This window comes from Panulirus ornatus, chromosome 2 (assembly GCF_036320965.1).
Source record: "Panulirus ornatus isolate Po-2019 chromosome 2, ASM3632096v1, whole genome shotgun sequence".
NCBI lineage: Eukaryota > Metazoa > Arthropoda > Malacostraca > Decapoda > Palinuridae > Panulirus > Panulirus ornatus.
This window is the reverse complement of record NC_092225.1, coordinates 75,872,045-75,895,934: the sequence shown is the minus strand read 5'-3', so window position 1 is coordinate 75,895,934 and position 23,890 is coordinate 75,872,045. Positions and strand designations below refer to the sequence as shown.

General features: G+C 45.9%; 1 protein-coding gene across 1 annotated transcript in view; it reads left to right on the top strand.

The window, feature by feature from the left end:
• Positions 1-8,154: 8,154 nt before the first annotated feature.
• LOC139757294 (uncharacterized) overlaps positions 8,155-23,890 on the top strand; it is a 517,589-nt gene continuing 501,853 nt past the window's right edge. Inside the window, exon 1 of the mRNA XM_071677667.1 lies at positions 8,155-9,690. Coding sequence (XP_071533768.1) covers positions 9,398-9,690 — 293 coding nt within the window. The 5' untranslated portion in view covers positions 8,155-9,397. The remainder of the gene's footprint in view (positions 9,691-23,890) is intronic.

The window sequence follows — 23,890 nt, the reverse complement described above, 5'->3', positions numbered from 1 at the left end:
CATGTAAAGGCAATCCCTGGGTGGGATGATAGAGCGCGTAGTATGTGAAGAATAAGATCGAGGGAAGAGTAGACATGTTGCTGGAAGATTTGTGGCAGTGTCGCTAATATGACGGTCCCCAGTTATGGTAATCCTACTTCCGGAAGGTACTCCCCTACAGGAAGGCCACTGCACTTTGGGGGGTGGAGGGAGGGGATCGTTCAAGTAAGTGTTGGATCAGCCAGGTTGCTGTAGTTAGATAAGTACAGAGCCTCACCATCCAACATTCTGGTACACAAGACTTTACGCGAAGACGCTTGGTTGCCAGCTGGGCTGTGTGGGTGGAGGATGGCTCCTGAAACTAACATTAATTGTACGAAGAGTAAGGTATGGCGGCCGTTCTCTTACAATGTCGTACATTAAACGCTATAGGGGTTATGCATACTTTGCCTGGGAGCGCTGCTCGTCATAGATATGCACATGAATGTTCATATGAATATATAAGAGGAAAGCCGTCCAGCTTACATAAGGGATATGCATCCTGTGAGCCTCAGGGTGCCTGCTGTTCAGGGATGTTGACACAGTGAGTCAGGGGTCCGCTGTTCAGGGATGTACCCATGGTGAGTGAGTGAGGGGTGCTGTTCTGGGGTGGACATACAGTGATTGAAGGGTGGGGGGTGCTGTTCTGGGGTGGACATACAGCGAATGAAAGTGGGGTGGGTAGATACTGTTCAGGGACACAACATCCTACTGGTAGGACAGAGAGTTGGAAGAATTTGACTTCCTCTGAAATTCAAATCCCAAGGTGCCATATGCACAAAAATGCGCCTAAAAACGTCTGGTGCCCAAGATTCTTCAACAGCTTGCCATCTATCATCACAAATAACATAGGATGCATAGTAGTCAAGTTTTGAGACGACTCCATTAGACAAGTACGTACAGAGTGCACCAGACCAGCTTGGCTGCGGCTTCCTCGACCAACGACCCAGTCCAACAGCCTGAGCCCAACCCGGGCTGTGGGGTAAGGAAAGCCCCGAAGAATTCACCAGGTATTCACATAAGTATTCCGTCTTCAGGGATATGGGGCCTTGCTGCAGAGATATGCCCACATTTCAGAGATAGTCGCACATTAGGAGAGGGGGCTGCTGGTCAGGGATATGCCAGTTATAAGGGAGGAGTTCGGTCCCCAAGTATAAACAGACATTATGGTGGACGGGAAGTAGTTGGTACGTTTTACGTATATAAATTCAATCTTATTATGTCAGAAGACATGGTGGGTCTTGATGCGAGGCGCCCTTAGCGAGATGTGTGGGATAATGTCTGCCGCATGACGATGGCCCAGGAGGTATGTGTGGGTGTTTAGTCTTCTCAAGGCCAGGCGAGATTTATTGACACAGTTTATTGCTAGCGAGAGAATGGTACAATTACTGAGATCATGTCGCATGTAGTGTGTGTGTGTGTGTGTCATGGAGGTGCGTGAAGCGCGGGTAGACACGGCTGGAGGTAGTGGAGGGGTGACGTGTATGTGCTGGAAGGTTGTATTAAAAATTGAGCACTGTGTTGGTGTCAGGTGTAGGGCGGGCGGGCGGCCGCTGGGTGGTGCTGGTCGTCGTACACTTAGCCAAGGTGTGACGGCCTCACGACCACGTATCATCGACACCTGCGCCTGTCTACCCCAGCCGCCGTAGGTAGCTGGTCCTTATATAATGTTCCTAAGTAGTAACTGTGGCACTCGTGGCGTGACTTGGATGTTTCTCAGGTGGCCCCCCCGGCACGTGACTTCTCACCTGCGCAGCGCATGGATCTCCCTCCTACTTACGCAACTCTCCACTAACCTGAAGATGCTTTATTCTGTCGGGGCCACAGAGTTGCTTGTTGTGAAGTTGCTTACTGATGACGTGTGAGGTGTTCTGTAGAGGATAGACCAGCGGAAGGTTGTTGAAGGGTTGACTGTATGGGCAGAGCTAGGGTGGTGGTGGTGTTGGACGATGGTGTGACGCAGAAGCCTTACGTCAGAAGTTACGTCACGTCTGGGACCATGCCAGTCTCTCTCATTATGGCTGGCCATGAGATTATTATTACTGTTATTGTTATTATTATTATTATTATTATTATTATTATTATTATTATTATTTATTATTATTGTTGTTGTTGTTGTTGTTGTTATTATTATTATTATTATTATTATTATTATTATTATTATTATTATCCCAGGTGTTGTTGTTCATGTTTATGTTTTGCTAAAGTTACTTATCCGTTAGCGGGACGATAATTATCTATGACAGTTTTATCATAAAATAATTATATGCATATTATTGAATTTTTCCAGACATATTACATCGGTAGAGGAATGTATGTTTTGATAAATGTAGATGAAAGGTTGTCAGTCACAGATGTCATGATGGCCGGTGATGCCGCAGCCGGGCACGTGCCTGCTGCCAGTTTGTCCCACTCATATTCTCGTACGTCTCTCAAGGTGATGATGGACGCCTTGAATCTCGTCTCCACACTCCATCATGATTCCTTACTCTCTTTATTATCATTATTGTTGTATTAGTATTATTATTAATATCACTTATTATTATTATTATTATTATTATTATTATTATTATTATTATTATTATTAGTCTTTGGTTATTATTTTCGATATAATTTATTTCGTTGCCACATTGTACACAGTAATTTAATGTTGTGTTTTCTGTTCGTGGCTGAGTGTTGGACTTGTTGTTGTTACCAGTAGATGATTATGGTATTCTCCATACCGTCTTACCGATCGTAGGAGATATTTATCATCAAAGACTCAGACAAGTTTCCTTAGACACATCTATAATATAAAGCAAGGGAGGGCAGGGCTGATCCTTGATCTAGAATAACTTAGTTTCTAATACATGTTGACGGAGGTGTGACAGACGTGTGCGCGACACTGTTCTCATAGACTGTCTCCGATGATGCTTTCCCGTTAGTGTTCTCATGCGTCGTGGTCAGTAAGGCAGTGCACTGCCCGTGCCAGCCTGACGACTAGTGTATCTAACAAAACCGAACTTTCTGATTCTTGTGTAAGTTGATATAGATATTTGGACTACTGTGTATGGTGAATGTATTGTGTTGGTTATAGATATTTGGACTACTGTGTATGGTGAATGTATTGTGTTGGTTATAGATATTTGGACTACTGTGTATGGTGAATGTATTGTGTGTGTTATAGATTAGTTGATCGTCATGCTGTACTATGCTGTCCAGCCTTAGATTATCATCATGCTGTAGTAAGTTGTTCAGCCTTAGATTATCATGCAGTATGCTGTCCAGCCTTAGATTATCGTCGTGCAGTATGCTGTCCAGCCTTAGGTTTCATTATGCCGTAGTATGCTGACCAGCCTTAGGTTGTCATCATGCTGTAGTATGCTGTGCAGCCTTTGATTATCATCATGCTGCAGTATGCTGTCCAGCCTTAGATTATCGTCATGTTGTAGTATGCTGTCCAGCCTTAGGTTATCATCATGCTGTAGTATCCTGTCCAGCCTTAGGTTATCATCATGATGTAGTATGCTGACCAGCCTTTGATTATCATCATGCTGCAGTATGCTGTCCAGCCCTAGATTATCGTCATGTTGCAATATGCTGTCCAGCCTTAGATTATCATCATGCTGTAGTATGCTGTCCAGCCTTAGGTTATCATCATGATGTAGTATGCTGTCCAGCCTTAGACTCTCATCATGCTGTAGTATGCTGTCCAGCCTTAGATTATCGTCATGCTGTAGTATGCTGTTCAGCCTTAGATTATTATGCAGTATGCTGTCCTGCCTTAGATTATCGTCATACAGTATGCTTTCCAGCCTTAGATTACATTATGCCGTAGTATGCTGACCAGTCGTAGATTACCATCATGCTGTAGTTGCTGTCCAGCCTTTGATTATTATCATGCAGTATGCTGTCCAGCCTTAGATTATCATGCTGTAGTATGCTGCTCAGCCTTAGATTATCATCATGCTGCAGTATGCTGTCCAGCCTTAGATTATCGTCATGTTGCAGTATACTGTCCAGCGTTAGATTATGATCATGTTGTAGTATGCTGTTCAGCCTTAGGTTATCATCATGCTGTAGTATGCTGTCCAGCCTTAGATTATCATCATGCTGCAGTATGTTGTCCAGCCTTAGATTATCGTCATGTTGCAGTATACTGTCCAGCGTTAGATTATCATCATGTTGTAGTATGCTGTCCAGCCTTAGATTATCATCATGCCGCAGTATGCTGTCCAGCCTTAGATTATCATCATGCTGTAGTATGCTGTTTAGCCTTAGATTATCGTCATGTTGCAGTATACTGTCCAGCCTTAGATTATCATCATGCTGCAGTATGCTGTCCTGCCTTAGATTATCAAGCTGCAGTATGCTGTCCAGCCTTAGATTATCATCATGCTGCAGTATGCTGTTTAGCCTTAGATTATCATCATGCTGCAGTATGCTGTCCGGCCTTAGATTATCGTCATGTTGCAGTTTGATGTCCAGCCTTAGATTATCATCATGCTGCAGTATGCTGTCCGGCCTTAGATTATCGTCATGCTGCAGTATGCTGTCCAGCCTTAGATTATCATCATGCTGTAGTATGCTGTCCAGCCTTGGATTATCGTCATGTTGTAGTATGCGCTGCGTATCATTGTGTGGGATGCATTGCAAAACGTTTGTTTGCTGTACTGTTTAATTGTGTCCAGATGGTAAACATGATACTGAGAGTCATGCGTGATAAACAGTATCGCCTTCAGTTATCACCATCATTGTTCTCATCATAATGATTGTGACAGTAGGTTGTGGTTGGACTAAATACCAAACGGAAGATTACAGGCAGTACCATGTACCACACGGAAGGTTATAGGAGGGACCAGGTACCACACGGGAGGTTGTAAGGTGTGCCAGGTACCACACGGAAGGTTATGAGGACGTACCAGGTACCTAATGGACGGTTTGAGGGCAGACCAGGTTCCACACAGGTTACAGAACCGGACCAAGTACCACACTTGTTTTTAACGTTAGAGGCTTCAGTCAAAGTCAACTTCAAGGCCGAGCCTTAATTGGTATATAGAGAGGTTAATGAGAGGGAAGATGAAGAAACAAGGGAAAGTATGTACGAACTTTGGAGGAAATGAAAACAAAGCTGTCTTTTGAAATGTGCCAGATCATAGTTAACGGGAAAGACATGAGAGGGGAGAGTCCCAAAAGTTCGAGGTGTAGGGAGAGAAACAATTATCAAAACGGCCCACCCTTGAGTTTGCCATCGGCCACACAGTAATCATGTGACGCAGCAGCTTGTCGAGTGTTTTGCAGCACACAAGCAGCCAGCTCTCGTGATGAAAAACAAAAGTAATACCGACACAGGAGGGAAAGTGAACTTATATTGCGGCGTAGAGCAAGTGGGTCAAGTTTTGAAGTTAGCCTGGGACAGGTTATAAGTCGGACCGCTTTTGACTCCATTCTGTCAAGTAAGGATGCAGAGCTAGCACCACCTTAGATGTGAGAGCAATACTCCATACAAGGACGGATCAATCCTTCGTAAAAACGGGGCAACTGTGCACAGGAAAAGAAATTTCGACATCTAAACTGGACTCTCAGTTTCTACAGACCGGTCTTACTGACAAGTGTAGTCAGTAAAATTCGAGAATAGATCATTTTGAGAGTATGTGGATAACTCTCCACAGAGTTGAAATTATCCAAGTGAGGCACAAGACGGTTCTAGGGAAAGTAGGCCATGTGTCACAAAATTCTTAGATCTCTACGAAATAGTGATCTGTCGTAGACAGATTAGACAGATGGGAAGGCTGGGTGGATTGTTTGTATCTGGACTGCCAGAAAGCTTATGACACAGTGCCATGTGATAAGTTGATAGGAAGCTGGATCACCAGGAAATGATAAGTGGGGAAACTCCTTCAGTGGATATATTATCTCAGTGGAAGGGAGCAGAGGACGCATGTCAGAGGAGCCCTCTCCATGTTGGGTCGAGGTGACCAGTGGAAGAGTGCAGCATGGCTCACTTCTGGGAACTTTACTCCTCATGATCTGTGAAAGTGACCTGCCTAAAGGTGTGGACTCTTACCTGAATATGTTTGCAGATGATGCACGTCTTGAGGTAAGTGAGGAGGATTACGTCAGCTTACAAGGTGACCTAAACGGTCTTCAGAGTTGACCTGTTCCATGGCTGATCAGATTCATTCCCAACAAATGTAATGGGGATGGGACAGAGCCATAGCAGACATCACTATGGTTGTTATCTACCAGGTAATAAGCATCAAGATTATGTATGTGAGAAGGACTTGGGGTTACACATAGTCCCTAACCTGTCGCCAGAGTCCCATAGTAGTAGAAGAGTTAAGGAGACAGAGCTGTTCGGTGGCAAATATCAGAATAGCTTTCAGGGAAATATTCAGCAAGCTGTTCATATCCTACTTAAGGCCAGAACTAGAATATGCATCGCAAGATTGGTCACCGTACCTAGAGAAGCACAAAGAACTAACAGAGAAGGTCCAGAGGAGGGTAACAAAGTCGGTACCAAAATGGAGAGCTAAATTACAATTCTAATTGCCCACCTTGGAGGAGAGGAGTGAGGCGAGACCCGATCTCAACCCTTAAGTTTTTTAAAGACATCTACGACGTGGACAGTGAACAGTTTTTCGAGAAATGTAGGGAGAGAAAACCAGAGGACATACATGAAATAAAGTAAGAAAGTCATAAAAACGAGATCAAGAAATACTTTAATAGCATAAGAGTGGTGGATGAATGGAACACAATGACTGAGGACATGGTTAACACAGCTTTCGTAGATTTAAGTTGTTATGATTGTTGAGAATGTTCAAGAGATGGGGACCAACGAGCATGAGACTCTCTCCCTGTACGGTACAAATAGGTAATTACTACTAACACACACACACACACACACACACACACACACACACACACACACACATCTCAGCCAAAGCAGATACCCATTAAATCAATCAGCCCCCGAGCGGAGGATGAACAGCTGGGTTGACTTTGGGCTGACAGTCGTGTTCAGAATTCGATCCCGGGTGAGTCTGTGCTTCAGCGACAATAACTGCTACACCGTGAAAGCCCCACGTGTGTGTGTGTGTGTGTGTGTGTGTGTGTGGTGTGCCCTAATTTCATAAGGCCGTGGCCTGCGTTATCCTTGGACTCGTGTTTACTTAGGCCATTGTTGAACTAAGTTGTTTCCTCTGTCACGTGCCCGCCCCCTGCTTGTGCTTGGCCCGGCGCTGGTGTAGGAGTGGATGGTTGGTGTGGAGATGGTGCGGTGCCACTGTACTCAGCTGGTATATAATGGTCAAGTGTGGGGAGGAGGTAGTGGGAAGTGTGAGGCGCCTGGCGGGAACTCATGGATACGGGTGGTAGTAGAGGTGGCGGCCGTTGACTGTGGTGGTAGTAATGTTAGGTTGTGGGTAGTAGTGGTTGTGTCTGTGGTTATGTCGGTGGAGGAGGATGGTAGTGACTGTGGTGGAGGAGCAAGACTTGGGGGTCACCGGTGAGGGAGGTGGGCCCGGGCAGGTGTATGTCCGCCGGGAGAGGGCTTCACCTTGTGTTAGTGTTGACCGTTTTTTGTGGGAGATCCTTGTCACTAGATGCACTTGGCCCACTGAGGCTTGTGTCTGACATGCCATGAACACGGCTCCCGTTCCCTACTCAAGGACTGACACTCATTCATTGAAACACGTTCCTTCACCCGTCATGCGATGTGCTGCAGTAGTCGTGCATGTTGGGGGAGGAAGCGGACGGGTTCATCTGGTGGTTCTTGAGGTGGAGGAGACGTCATGTGTGGTGGTAATGGCCTCAAGCATTGTACCTCCGCTCCCAGCCTGGCCCCATCACCTCTCTGTAAACAGCCTGGGGCGGCCTTAATGCCTTTCCAGTATCTGCCGGTCGGGGTAAACAGCAGGGAATAACCCAGCCATGGCAGGCCTCTGATCAAGTGAGAGATGTTCGAACATACGCGACTTTTTCTGAGTTAATATGAATTATTTTACCACAACCCGTGTCTGGCTGGGCTGGTGTATGTGCCAGTCATTAATTCAACAGTGTGTGTCGGCTGGTGGTGAACGTGAGGGTCGGTGCGCAGTTCCTGGCCAGTTTACAGTCACTCTCCGTCCGTGGCGGTGCGTGGTCCTGTACGTACAGCAGCTCGCTACCTTCTGGATGTTGGCTCATGTTGGGCTTGTTACCTGCACCACACCAGTGGTTGGCCTCACCTGCACGCCCGCCACCCTCCCAGCACCCCCGCCTTACCGCTATCTCCTTATCTCCCGGTGGGTTCTGTCGTGCAGCTTCTCACCTCGAGATAAGAACGAAATTGGAAGAAAATGAACGTTCAGTCTGCGCCGTCACATATGTAATTTGTGGTTTGGTTGTGTCATGAGAAACGGTAAAGTTAGGGGGGTTGTCGGCGAGGAGGTGTGTCGGTGGGAACCGTAACATTAACGGTATATGGCTGGAAGAGGTTGTCGGTGCATTGTGGGTGTCCGGAGCAGCAGCAGCAGCAGCGGTGGTGGTGGTGGCAGTGGGTACAGTTGTCACGCCTGCCCTCTCCTGCCGCTGCCAGTACCTGACGTGCCGCCACGCCGCCACCATCACCTTCTCCGCACACCTGTTGATTCTCGGCCTCAGAGCCGTCCACCACATCCCGCATCTTACGTGTGTTTAACCCCCTGAGCTGGGAAGTGTATGAGCTGCTCCTGGTGCCGTAGAAATGCTGTGGAAGTGAATAGCAGAAAATATTAATGAAAGAAGCTAATACACGGTGGATTTGATTGGAACACCCTGCTTATTGGTTTGATGTGGGTGAGGGAATATCCCTGGTGAAGATAGTGGTGGTATGATATTGGTAATTGGTGCCACCAGTTGACTTGAAGCTTCTGCTGAAGAGAAAGGGTGACGCTGCCCCACAGAAGCGGCGCTGCCATAGTTTAGTCTTGAAATATTGTCAGAATGATTGTGAATTAAGCTGTATATTGTGAAGATCGTTCTGAAATATACGTGAACTGTACTGACGAATATTTTGGAGCGCTTGACGGGAGATTAGTAGCAGAAAACCGTCCGTGGAATGTACAGTGAGGGAAGCTGTATGCATGTAACACATGCATGATATTTATGCTTCCAGCCTCATTGGAAGCCTGTGGAAGATGAATGGAGTTTGTCTGTTTAACTTACTGTTGGGAGGAGGTTTACCTGGCCAAGCATCAGTTGCAGTGGTGAGAGACTGTAGCGGGTGGAGCTGGTGGCAGAAGATCAGCTGAAGGCGTGTCATGGCTGTTCTTCTGGTGTGTAGGTGAGGCGAGTAACGGCAGAGACTGGAGGGAGTGTACATGGTCACTCTAGTGGGAGGAGGGTGTGTGCTGGAGTGGTGTTTGCTCGCTCGCCCAGGATGGGCACAGGACCCTCACATGACAGCGTGGGGGGCAGCCGCCAGCCACACCCCCAGCGTACCCCCAGCCTGTACAGCAGCTCGGCTACGGGGGAGGGGGAGACTGGCGAGCCAGCCTCGGTCCTCTGCTGCGGTTGTGTCCCGGCCAGGACCTGCCCCACCACCACATCCTCATGGGCCGCACCCTCGCCAGGCTACCAGCCGCTCACCAAAGTCCCGGACTCTGCCACTAGGAACACGCCCACACCTCCCGCCACAAGACGCAGCCCCCGTCACTGGCGCACATTCAAACGGTACTCCTCAGTGATGTTGCTACTACTACTGTCTCCTACACCACCACACGTCACACGAGTTGGTCAGGCCCTACGGGTTATATATTGCTGGGTATTTTGACTCCAATGTAATTTTGGCTACGCCTGGAAATCAGGTGGTCTTGCTGTTGGAAAACATTTCATCTGCTTTTACTTTACTTACGCACAGGTGATTGTATGGCATTGACTTACTGTCCTTAAATGGTGTTGCGGGAGTGTGTGCAGGCAAGGAGCTGGCTGGAGAAAGTGCACTTTGGCACCGTCGGCCCCGCCGGCAGGAGCGGTGACGCACTGACCTCTTACCTGTGTGACGTCATGGTCGGGGCCCAGTCCCTATTGGGTGGGGGGTCGGGGGGGGGGGGGGTCGGTACACGTCTCCACGATGACGCATCGCACCTGAGTCCTCACAACGTGGACCATTCCCACTTCCTCAAGTCTTAACACCACATCCAAGAGTCGAAGTACTGTCTTGCTCCTGGGTCGTACCGTCGTGCTAAGAGGATTGACAACAGCTGATCACACACACACACACACACACACACACACACACACAGCAGTACACTATACGTCACCAAGTTGTCAGGAGGTGGTATTGGAACAGCCAGGTTTAATGTTAGTTTAAACTTTGTGGTAACCTTGGCGGGAAGTTTTAGAGCGTGGTAGCTGCCCGCGGGGAGTTGGAAGGGTAGAGGTCAGTGTTGGAATGTGTTGCTAGTGTTACTATGTTGGTGTTGAGTGGTCTGTGTTGTACAGGTGGGGAGGGTGGGTCACCAGGCTAGAGGGACTCAAAGACAGTTAAGTTGCAGTGACCAGGCTGTCCCTAGCCGGCGTCCTCTTGTGTCTGTACCAACATCCACGGCGTCACATGGCGTCCACCAGCATGATATTGGTCCTGGGGAAGCGGTGCGCCTACCTCACCAGCCACCAGCCCTAAGGAGGTGGTAAGCCTGCCCTACCGATACAGTCCTGGGGAGGCGCTACGCCTACCTAACTAGTCCTGGGAAGGTGGTTCGCTCCCCGTACCAGTCCTGGATTGATTTGTGCCGGTGTCCCCGACAAATTTATTGTGCACATCATGCTCATCCTGTGAGCGGTGGAGGTGCTACATCTACATATCAGTCCTGGGGAAGTGGTATGATTACCGCACCAGTACTGGGGAGGCGGTACTTCCACCCTACCAGCCCTGGAGAGGTGGAACGCCCACCGCAGCAGTCCAGGAGTGACGACACGCCTCCCATGCTAACCCTGGGGAATGGTACGCATACCGTCCCAGTCCTGGGGAGGTGCTACGACTACCATACTAATCCTGGGGAGGTGTTATCCCTACCATACTAGTCCGGGGGAGGCGATACGCCTACCTTATCAGTCTTGGGGAGGCGGTGCGTTTACCATGCTAGTCCAGGGGAAGGCTGTACGACCACAGCACCAAATCTAGGGAGGTGGTACGCCTGCTGTATCAGTCCAGGGGAAGGCAGTGCGCCCACTGCCCCTGCTCTGGGGGAGGCAGTAGGCTTACACCTCTGACCATGAAGACAGTTGATCGTGCTGGTAGACAATATTGCAAGTACGTTATCCGTCAGGAAAAAGGCTCCTGTATTCAAAAGAAGTGCGATAATCTCTCCTCGTCATCCACTGATTGGTCTTCGGGTCTTTAGCTAAGGGCATCTTACAACTTTTGTCACTCTACCTTTCCTTCACCCTTCTCCTCTGACAGTTCTATAGCTGTCTTTCCCATAGACAAAGTATCTTTGGTTCCCGTTTCTCTAACTCCACCTTGGAAGATTCTAACAGTCCTTTACCCCCTGGTGCTCCTCTTACTAATCCTATGCCTCTCCTTAACCTTTTTCGGTCTGTCTGAAATGCTTTTCTCTCTCTGGACACAGGCAAGGCTTGTGGTCCAGATGGCATCCATCTCCCTGTACTGAAGGTGCACGTGAGCTTGCTCGTCTGTTCCGTTTCTGTGCAAGGACCAGAATTTATCTCCTCGGAAGCACGTGTTGGTACTTTCCATCCCTAAGAAGGGCGACTGTTCTGACTCCTGCAACCATCATCCTGTCGCTTTGACATCTGCTGTGTCCAAAGTCTTTGAATCCCTCCTCACCTCCCATATCCTCAGACATCTTGAATGTCACAGTCTTCTCTCAGATCACCAGTATGGCTTCCGTAAGGAGAGGTCCATTAGTGATACTGTTTCTTATCTTACTGATGTCTGATCATCATCCCTGAAAGATTTTTAGGAATCCTATGTAGTTTAACATATCTAAAGCTTTTGACGGAGTGGCATCGCGGTCCCATCTCTAAGTTCCACTCGTTTGGCTTCCCTCCCTCACTTTGCTCCCTCATATTTAGCTTCCTGTCTGGCCGCGATCTGTCTCCGTGGTTGTCGATGGATCAGCCTCCCCCTCCCCCTCCCCCTCTTTTCCAGCACATTTGTCCTTCAAGGTTCTGTCCTGTCTCCTACACTTTTTCTACTTTTTATCAGCGATTTCCTTTCTACTACAAATAACCAAATGCGTTCAGACGCTGAAGACTCCACGTCCTTCAGTTCTGCTCCTTGTTCTCCCTCTCGATCTGCATCTCGTCTCAACACAACTTCCTCAGTAAACTCAGACTTGGACAGGATAGCTCAGTGGGGTAGACGAAATCTAGTTAAGTTTAATGCCTCCAAGATCCAGTTTCTACCCATCTCTGTATCGAAAATTCCTCACAACTTTCCTCTTTCCTTTGACGGCTTGTAATTCCACCTCTTAACTCAGTGAATATACTTGGCATTACTGTAATGTTCACTCTTTCTTCGTACCCCACATTACGGAAATAGCTAATCTGCCTTTAAGAAATTGGGAGTCCTGCTTAGATGTCGAAATTTCTTTTCTTCCGAACTGTTGCTCCGTTTTGTACAAGGGATTGATCAGTCCTTGTATGGAGTACTACTCTCACATCTGGGGTGGTTCTAGCTGAGCATCCTTACTTGACAGAGTTGAGTCGAAAGCAAACTGACTTATAAACTGTCTCAGGCTGAATTCAAAACTTGACCCGCTTATCCTACGCCGCAATGTTGGTTCACTTTCCTTCTTCTGTTGGTATTACTTTGGTTTTTGCTAGACCACGCAATACTCGACAAGCTGCTGCGTCACTTGATTACTGTGTGGCCGTTGTCAACGCAAGGGTGGGCCGTTTTGATAGCTGTTTCTTTCCCTGCACCTTGAAGCTTTGGAATTCTGTACCCCTCTCCCTTCTTTTTTTTTTTTTTTTTTTTTATATAACTATGACCTGGCACATTTTGAAAGACAGATTTTTCACTTTCTCCAATATTCGGAAATAATTTCCCATTATTCTTTTTCCCTTTTCATAATCCTCTCAGTATTTCAGTTAAAGCCCGGCCTTGATGTGAACTTTTGTCCGTGACTGGAACCTTCAACGTAAAAGAAAAGAATTGTTTGGGTTAATATTGTTTAGAGTGATGACCTGTTGTGCAGTGTGCACAGTGTACAGGTCAGCCGACACCACTCTGGTCTCTTATTTTCTCGTCAGTTGACTTGACCTGTTCCCCAGATGAGCTTGTGTCGTCATGTTAAATGATAATCGTAATTTTATAAGATAAAAACATTTATGTAAGTTGTTTGTAAGGAGAAATTGTTTTGATTTTCATTAATTTAAAAGAATGATAAAAAGTTTCCAACTCGTAAACCTCGTAAATGTTTCTGAATTCCTTCGATATTTTTTGTTTATTGAGAAAGTACCGTCAGGACACAGCCAGGGTTGCCAGGTAGCATTGTCTCCTGTTGATTGCTGTTACGCCACCGGCGACTCTCACCTGCCTCAAAAATACTAGTACCACGTGTTGCCACTGGCTATTTATGGAGTCAATGTTAGTACAGACTTGTTGACAGAGGAAAGTGTCTGGCCTGGAAGACGACGAGCCTTCAGATGTGTGTGTGTGTGTGTGTGTGTGTGTGTGTGTCCTTAAAGGGTGTGTAGCCGAAGAGAGTGTGTGACCGTGGCTGGTGTATTGGCTTGAGGGAATGTGTGTGTGCCTTTAAAGAGTGTGTAGCCGTAGATGGTGGTGTGACCTTAAAGTGTGTGTGGTCGTAAGCTGAAGGTGATCTTAGAATGTGTAGTTGTCTTGGGGTTCATGGCTTGAGATAACGAGGCCTTTGGAGGACGTAGAATATTCTGATGGTTAAGGACACGTGATTAATTATTTTACGGTGTGTGTGTGGGGTGGGGGGGCGTTGGTTGGTCTGGCGTTAGGAGTGCCTTAGTGTTCAGTGCTGCCTGGCCATATGGGTTATGTGACTGAGGATCTGGAGCTTTACGTGGTGTTATTACCTCAGAGGATAGAGTCGCCCGGGAATACAGTTTGTCCTTAGAGTATGGTGTAGCCTTTGATTATACTTTAGCCTTAGTTTATAGTATAGCCTTAGGGTATGGTGTGGTCCTAGAGTGTGGCTTAGAATTTTTTTTTTTTTCATGCGTTGGAAAGTGTGTAGCCTTAGAGCATGGTTGTGTACGGCCTCAGAAGTTATGAGTTCAGGAAGAATTTGGTGTGATCCTTGAACGGTTGTGGGTAAAGGTGTGTGTGTGTGTGTGTGTGTGTGTGTGTGTGTGTGGGCGGATGGCCTTTATACAGTGTCTGGTTACAAAGGACGTCTGATATTAACCTCTCGAGCACGACGGTACGACCCTCGAGTATGTTGGGCTTAACCTTCAACCTGAACCTTAAGGCTCACATCAAACTTTCATGCATCATACCACCCAGGGGTCGTGCTGGAGGGGGACTTAGGTGTCGAAGCTTCGGGTGGTGTGGCTAGACCACGTACAGAACGGCCGGCAGGCCTAGGAGGGCCGAGGGTAGTGAAGGTGGTCGGGTGTTGCCGGCCGGCTGAGAGCTCTACCATGGTGGCCATGGTCCATGTCTTATTCCCAGAGGATGGCTATTTATACTCACAACACACATGAATATTCCCGGCTGCATCTGTGACATAGAGGCGATGTGGAACACTTGTGTTGATGGCTGAAACACAGATACACCGAGGCAGTGTAGAGGGAGGAGCCTCCATACAAGGTGGATAATAATAATGTGAGGGAAGCATAGACGTGGCAGCCTTGACCTTCCGTGTGGCCAGTGCCGCCAACATCCACTCTTACCATCGCTCCCAAGCCTGGGACGCCACCTTTAACACCACCACCCACCTACTCCCGTCCTACCCTCTACACCGGTTCCCTCTTATCCTCTTTCACGTAGATAATTTGGTCACTCTTGTGCTTGTTTTGCTGTTGTCTTTTGAAGGTGGAGTCAGGATGGTGTAGGTGTTGGCCAAATGCTGCCTCCTGACACAGTTGGCAGGTCTTCGTCTTGGCAGTAGGCCGCTGTGAGAAGCTGCCGTGTTTTTAACAGGTTCACTGGAGCTCAGTAGGTCGGGTCATGCAGTTCCTGGCTGCTATGTACTTGCTGGCCACGCTCGTCCATCATGGATGTATGCACGGGAGCGGGTGTTAGGAATTATTATCGCTAGAGGAGATTTAAGGGGATGATATAACCAGAGTCGTTTATAATACACTGTTATTTTTAGTTGTAAGTAATAAGATTAATATATTTATGACTGGTGACGTAGGGTGTTACAGCCAGGGCTAGGGACTAGTATGTATGGAAGTGAGTCGTGAGTCAGTGGTGTAGTGGTGGTCGGTCGTACATGAACTGCTGTTAACGGTTGTAGAGGTATCAAGCTGCTCTTCAGGCTCTCCCACGACTCACACCCCGGAAACCAACTTCTGCTGGTAGGCTGATGGTGAGTTATGGCGTGGTTATGGTGGGAGGGGTCAAGTGCTGCTGCAGATAACTGAGTGACGAGTATGTTCAGGTGGTGTGGTCAGCTTCAGCTAGCATGATGATCGTGCGTTCTGAAAATCGTAGCGATAGCTGGTCTTCCTCGGCGCCGGCCACAAGTGACATGTCAAGAACACGGGAAAAATGGTACAGCTACGGGGCACAGGGTCTTGAACAGCCCACGTGAAACCATCCCAGGCAGTCTCCTCCCTCACGCTACCGCCTCTACCCAGGAATGTACTTGACTTACGCTTCCAGTGGCAGACGCTAAGCCTCCCGCTCTGCATAGTAGATGTTCATTGCTCAAACTGCCTGGATGTTTAGCAGCCACGAGCCGTAACTGACAGCGCCTTAATAGTATATAATTACACATGTGGGGAAAGGAAACGGAAATGTTGACTAATTAGTTCTGCCATTGTGATCCAGCCCAATGGTAATATATTAGAGAAAAATGTGAGAGTAAACAACTGGGCATCTACTCTACAAACTGAATTGTTCGCCATACTTATCGCTCTTAGGCTGGCAGAAATCACTGCCACACACAGGTTATTTATCTCTCTTGATCATCACTACTTGCCCTTAACACCCTGAAATCAGAATGTAACATGCTGGTCTCTGAAGCCAGACACAAATGTTCAGACATTATTGCTCAAGGGATTCATATCAGTTGCTATGGATTCCCTCTCACATGTCTCCGTGAGCATGATAAAGGTGATGCTGTAGCCAAACTTGCACTTAAAAAAGGTGTTGTTGAAAACAACACAGGTTTGTTAATCAGAAGCCTCAAAAATGTTATTAGAAAGGAAATAACTGACCTCTTTTAAGCACGAAGACGAGGTCAGATAAGCACAAGAAGAAACATTTTCCATCACAGTGAAATGTGTAAAGTGAATCATGTATATGAGAAAGTGATAAGATCAGCAGATTACATGATATTGTAATTGCTAGACCAAGGCGAGGATATATGTAATATTGGCGCTTTGGTCTAACTGGAGAGAAGATATTAACCTTGTGAATTGTAAAGTTTGTGGTCAAAGGTTTGGACACAAAACTAGGACACTATATCTGAAATATATATATATATATATATATATATATATATATATATATATATATATATATATATATATATATATATATATAAGATAGGGCGTTTTAAGGATAGATGTATAAAATTAGCAAGAAATGTCACAACACCCTGTTAATAACAAGATAACTGACATTTTAAGTTTGTATCCACTTTTTGCATCTCGTCGGTAAAACTAACCACATGAAACTGTAATGCATGGAATGAAACATATACTGTGAATCAACTCTTCAATAACCTACGTATATATTATCAACCCACTGGGGTCTGAGTAAGACCCTTTGTGACCCCTGTAATCCTTTTGCGCTACCGCCCACAGGATGAGCATGGGGTGCACAATGAATTTGCCGAGGGACACCGGTACAAATCAGTAGATTATATATATATATATATATTCTTTTTCTTTCGTACTATTCGCCATGTCCCGCATTAGCGAGGTAGCGTTAAGAACAGAGGACTGGGCCTTTGAGGGAATATCCTCATCTGGCCCCCTTCTCTGTTCCTTCCTTTGGAAAATTAAAAAAAAATGAGAGGGGAGGATTTCCAGCCCCCCGCTCCCTTCCCTTTTAGTCGCCTTCTACGACACGCAGGGAATACGTGGGAAGTATTCTTTCTCCCCTATCCCTAGGGATAATATATATATATATATATATATATATATATATATATATATATATATATATATTCAGTTATTCATATATTGGTTGCCTAATCCCAGATGCATGTTAACACTTGATAGACGCAAGTATCCCTTGTAATCTGTTCCTCCAAGCCAGAGGTAAGCATTACAGCGTCTCGCTGCTGCCCAACTGGCCGCTCGGAATAGCAGAGCAGATGGCCTGTGGTTGTGTGCCCTCTGATGACTGGTGTGTTGAGCTGACGTGTCGCGTACGTTTCATACTGTGTAGAATCCTTAATGGAACTTGCATCGAAGTTTTTAGAGGAATTTGCTTTAATCTGCAAGCTTATGTGGCATATACATATGTTATTTTTTCTTCAGATTATTGGATCTGTGGACAAAGTGTAGCTTATCATGTAGGTTGTTAAGAATATGAAGAATACCTCTCAAACAAGAAGATTGATCTTGTGATCAGGTGTGGTGGACGGTATGCAGTAAAGGCGAGGCTCCAAGATCACGGTGAAGGTGTACTACTCTGGTATTATCTTCAGGAGAGAAGACTCGTCTTACCTCGTGCATACCTCGTGAAGTTTTCTGAGATCTTCACCTCCCTCAGCCCGGGTTAAGACCAGGCTGCTGCATTGGGTTGTTGGTCGACCAGGCTGTTGGAAGCCGCAGCCCTAAGGCCCACATAGCCCCCCACAAACTGGCTGGTGTGATACACTTTGTAGGTTCTTGTCCTGTGCACCCTTTAACTTCTCTGCCGTGCATGATCCCATGCTGTTTCTGGTGACAGTTAACAAGGAGTTGAAGACTCTTGGGCCCTGGATATATATATATATATATATATATATATATATATATATATATATATATATATATATATATATATTTTTTTTTTTTTTTTTTTTTTTTTGCTTTGTCGCTGTCTCCCGCGTTTGCGAGGTAGCACAAGGAAACAGACGAAAGAAATGGCCCAACCCACCCCCATACACATGTTTATACATACGTCCACACACGCAAATATACATACCTACACAGCTTTCCATGGTTTACCCCAGACGCTTCACATGCCCTGATTCAATCCACTGACAGCACGTCAACCCCGGTATACCACATCGCTCCAATTCACTCTATTCCTTGCCCTCCTTTCACCCTCCTGCATGTTCAGGCCCCGATCACACAAAATCTTTTTCACTCCATCTTTCCACCTCCAATTTGGTCTCCCTCTTCTCCTCGTTCCCTCCACCTCCGACACATATATCCTCTTGGTCAATCTTTCCTCACTCATTCTCTCCATGTGCCCAAACCATTTCAAAACACCCTCTTCTGCTCTCTCAACCACGCTCTTTTTATTTCCACACATCTCTCTTACCCTTACGTTACTTACTCGATCAAACCACCTCACACCACACATTGTCCTCAAACATCTCATTTCCAGCACATCCATCCTCCTGCGCACCACTCTATCCATAGCCCACGCCTCGCAACCATACAACATTGTTGGAACCACTATTCCTTCAAACATACCCATTTTTGCTTTCCGAGATAATGTTCTCGACTTCCACACATTCTTCAAGGCTCCCAGAATTTTCGCCCCCTCCCCCATCCTATGATCCACTTCCGCTTCCATGGTTCCATCCGCTGCCAGATCCACTCCCAGATATCTAAAACACTTTACTTCCTCCAGTTTTTCTCCATTCAAACTCACCTCCCAATTGACTTGACCCTCAACCCTATTGTACCTAATAACCTTGCTCTTATTCACATTTACTCTTAACTTTCTTCTTTCACACACTTTACCAAACTCAGTCACCAACTTCTGCAGTTTCTCACATGAATCAGCCACCAGCGCTGTATCATCAGCGAACAACAACTGACTCACTTCCCAAGCTCTCTCATCCCCATCAGACTTCATACTGTATATATATATATATATATATATATATATATATATATATATATATATATATATATATACAGTAGCCAGAGCCAGGTACCCGTTTTATCGACCAAACTCTAGGGGTAGATGAACAGCTGAGTTGACTGTGGACTGATTGCTGCAACCAGGACTCGAACCTTTGCGCTCGACCCTGGGCGGCCCGTGAATGTGTGAGGAACGCTTACCGCTACATTGATGTTTCTTCCTTTGTCTTGAAGGTCCGCAGGATCTATCCTGCCATCCTTCTGCATGAGGCAACCGTTACTTTGTTTTGTTCTCTGAAGGTAAGGTCGTGAGACATAATTGCTCCAAGAAATTACTCCAAGGTTTCTTACATTATTCATGTGATTCATGATAGCGTCTGTGATTCATGATAGCGTCTGTGTCAGTCGGGTATTCTATTTTGTTTTTGATTTATTCATTTTCCCCATACGGGAGGAGTTAAGATTTATCTCTATTAAAAAGTATGTTGTTCTCGGTGGCCAAGTATAAAACCTCGTTTGTGGCACTTTTGAGCCTTCCAGATTCTTGAGTTGATGTGATTATCATATTTATTCTTGTATCATCTGCAAAGGATGGTATGGAGCTGTGGCTTGTGTGTGCGTCAGTATCAGGTATAAGGATGAGGAACAGGAGGGGTTCAAGTACAGTTCCTTGGGGGAGCTGAGCTTTTTTTTACCAAAGAGCCACAACTACATTCCCATCTTTCGCATTTTGCAAAGTCTTTGTAAATCACGTCAGCAATTTCTTTATTCTTTAGAGCTTCATCCATCTTATGATGATGAGGCAAGAGAGAGGCAAGATCTTCCCGACCTTGAACCATGTTGTCCTGGGTCATGTACCTTGTTCACTTCCATATATACAGTCAGCTGGTCTCTGAAGACTCTTTCGAAGAGTTTACTGCTGTGCGATGTTACTGATACCGATGGATAGTTTTTCTCTGGGGGGGGGGGGGGATAGTTTGCTTCCACCATTGTGGAGTGGAGCTACGTGGGTCAGATTCAGACTCTCGGGAATGATGCCACAATCCAAGACTTTTTCACCCAGGGATACTCAGTGCACGTACTAGAGGTGTTGTGCATATCTTTATGAAGACTGGGTTTCGTAAGTCCGGGGCTGGCTGGGGCTGACCACATGAACGTGCTCTCAATGACCTCCTCAGAAGCTTATGTTGTAAAGGTGGTACTTGCTCATGTGTACACACTTGGGGCGTCACTGTGTGGGAAGAAGTCTGTTACCTCGTCTATTTTTAACATGGTTTTTGTATCGCTGCATCAGTTTATATGGCTTATTTAGAATCTCGCTCATCTCCCGGCAATCTCTTGTAAACAAACTTTCTTCTGTTTTGGGTGGGCCAATGGAATTTTTGGTTCTAGATTTGCGTTTTCCATGGACGTATATTGGGTTACTTCATTTATGGGTGTATATTCCTTCTCTTGCCGGTTTTTATTTGTTGTTGTTTGTTAAGTGTTTTGTTAATAATTTGGATCTGTTGAATTCGTTTGTTCTTGTCACCGAATTGAAATATGACGTTTTGACCACAGAACTGAGGAAGAAGTTCATGGCCGGTATTTGTTATTTGTTTCTTTATATCGCTTGATTTATGACACGCATTGTCTTATGACACATTATGATGATTTGAGGTATAGTTGTTGCATTTGAAAAATCATGATTTCCATTGCTAATCGTATTAGTTTACCTGATTATGACTATATATTTAACGCGATGTTAGACCTAAGTTTTTTATGACCTTACAGAAAACCTTTATGGTCTTCTAAAGACTCGAAAATTCTACTACGAGCTCATATATTGATTTAGACAACCGTAAATATATTCTACGGAGCCAGGTAAATACTTTCGTGTAACATTATACCAATGGTTACAATTTATATAGAAATAGTTGGTAATGTTAAAAGACACAGTTAATTCATCAAATATATCTATATATAGAAACACACGTAGACTGAAATCCTGTAAGTTACAGAAAAAACTGTTTCATAGTTTTTATTTTGTATCTGTCAACTTTGTATTTCAGTCACACTCCTAACACAAGCCAGTTCAGCGTAACGTGTGAGTCATTTAAATTTAGATGTTGTGGAAGAGCATCCGGATGTGGTGGTTCAGCCACACGCAATGTACGTACAGCTGGTAGAGGCGGTGACATGTGGGCTGTCTTGGTTTGCCAGACCATCGTGGAGGGAGGAGGTGTTGTAAGACTGAGCGGGAGGTAACTAAGGTGTTTTGTAGGCAGGAGGAAGAACGGCTGGAGATGCGTCCATGTAATGTGGGATCTCACGGCATCATCACCTGTTGGGCGCAGGACGTCTGGCCACACAGGAGTGTGACTCTGGCTACCCTGACGTTGATAGCCAGTACAGATATTACGTGAATCCTTCCCGACATTGATCATGGTAGACTGTGGTGATGCTTTCTGGCCAACGTCATCAAGTAATATTTTTTTTTCAACTGTAAGAAAACGGGGATGTCTAGATTGAGTTCGTTCGAAAGACCAGAAAGAAATAATCTTCATGAAATGTAACACGAGATGCCATAGCCTCATTCAGGATTCTTCATGGAAAATGAGGCTAGACTGTGCGTTGCATTCACACATAACACAGGAAAATATTTTGTTTTCATGATATGTAAAGACTTTTATGCGCTGTTCCTCGTGACTTTTATTGACCAGTTTGGTTATTTATGTTGTGGCAGATGTTGGGTAATTGTTTGTGTGATAAACTCAAACATGGCAGGCTTGACTTGATGATGTACTCTCTAAAGTTGTACACATTTTATTGCTACATATATTTTACTACTGTGTGTGTGTGTGTGTGTGTGTGTGTGTGTGTGTGTGTGTGTGTGTCTGTGTGTGTGTGTCACACGCAACTTTATTTAGTTTTTTCGTTTAATTTTTCTTCAGCTGAGTATTGAGATTCTTAGTCCATCCGTCAACCGTGATTAGTTCTTCTTAGGATACTGAGATAGAACAACCAGAGGCCATAACAAGATATTAAGCAAAAAGCTTGTTGGAATATCTTGTCTGTATTTCAGTTAAGGTCCGTCCTTGATTTGGACTTGTGTTCGTGGCCGGAGCCTCCAACGTAAAAAAAAAAAGGACTTGTATATAGTATGAATCGAGCGAATAAATCGATTACATTGTGATGAAATTGTCGTTATTTACAATTTACGAAAGTTGAAAGGGGTTGAATGATGATGAAGAGATGTGATGTCACGAGTGTGGAACTCTCTCCTTATAATACAGTGGTCGACGATGATCACTCAGACAGTGGCTGGTAAAGTAGGTCGCTGCATCACAACCATGATCATCCATCGTTCGTACAGTGCACAGTTCCCCGTATGTGTAAGACTCTCTACAGCAGGGTAGTGTGCCGGGATCTCCCGCTATCCCCACATTGTTGTATGTGGTCTGACAGTAAGGCACTCTACACCTACTTATAACGAAGTTTGGGTAACGCAGATTATGAATTTCACGAGGTAACTGTTCCTCTGCGTTAGGCCTGGTGAAGGTAATGTTATCACCTATGCAGAACCAGACAGTAGCGGGACTCGTCATGTCACGGGACCCATGGCGTATGAGTTCATCATGTCACGGGACACATGGCGTCAGGGTTCATCATGTCACGGGACACATGGCGTCAGGGTTCATCATGTCACGGGACACATGACGTTAGGGTTCATCATGTCACGGGACACATGGCGTCAGGGTTCATCATGTCACGGGACACATGGCGTCAGTGGCCGCACTGTCATGGTGGCAGGTGACCCCACCTCGGGTGAGCAGTTGCCTCTCACACGATGACGACAGACTCAACACATTGAGGACCTGGACAGTCAGGTCGGTGATGGCACCGATCACAGCAGCTCTTGCTCAACGCTGACTGGTTTGGTGGCGTGTGTGTTCCAGCATCACCATGTACGTACGTCCGGCCAGAGGAACACCTTAGTGTCCGGAGGTCACTCCCCCTGACTCATCGATTCAGTTGAACACTGGAGCACCAGAGACCAGCTGAAGCCCTGGATCAGTTCTGTAGATATCATCAGAATGCACAAGAGATGCATCGTGATCACGATAAACATCTCTTACCTGGAAAGAACGATCATTTCTCCCTGGAATTTGCAAGACTCAATAATATTTGTAAATTAAATACACAAAAGAGAATATATGTTGCAGGACATATGAGGGACAATAGCATGGGTTGTAGGGGGACCGTGTCCGTCCATTTTGTTACTTGAAGATAAAAAGGGACACCAGAGGAAGACACGTCATGACTTGTTTCATAAACACTCGCTCAGGTTCGTTCTGGTTGCATATAGTGTGTACAGACATGCACCATCGTGCAGCCTGGCAGGTCACATCACACAGGTACGCCCTGGCTAGGGACCTCGTGTTTATGGAGAAGTGACCTTATTGTGTTATTAATTAGGGACTAATCTGTAAATTTCCCCGACAAAAGTGCAACACTCTCCTCAGGTAAGGTCTGCCATGTTGTGTTGTTATGGTAACGCCGGAGAATGGTTCCCTCTCTCGTAAACAGAATGGCCTCAGGTGCTCGTTAGCATGACCTGGGCGGGGTATAATGGCCAAACCCTTGACCTGACCCATGTGGCCGTGACGTCATACCCGAGTGTCGTGCTGTAGGGACTAATATGTAAGGGACATACCTGGTGCAGGTGATCACAGTCTGTACG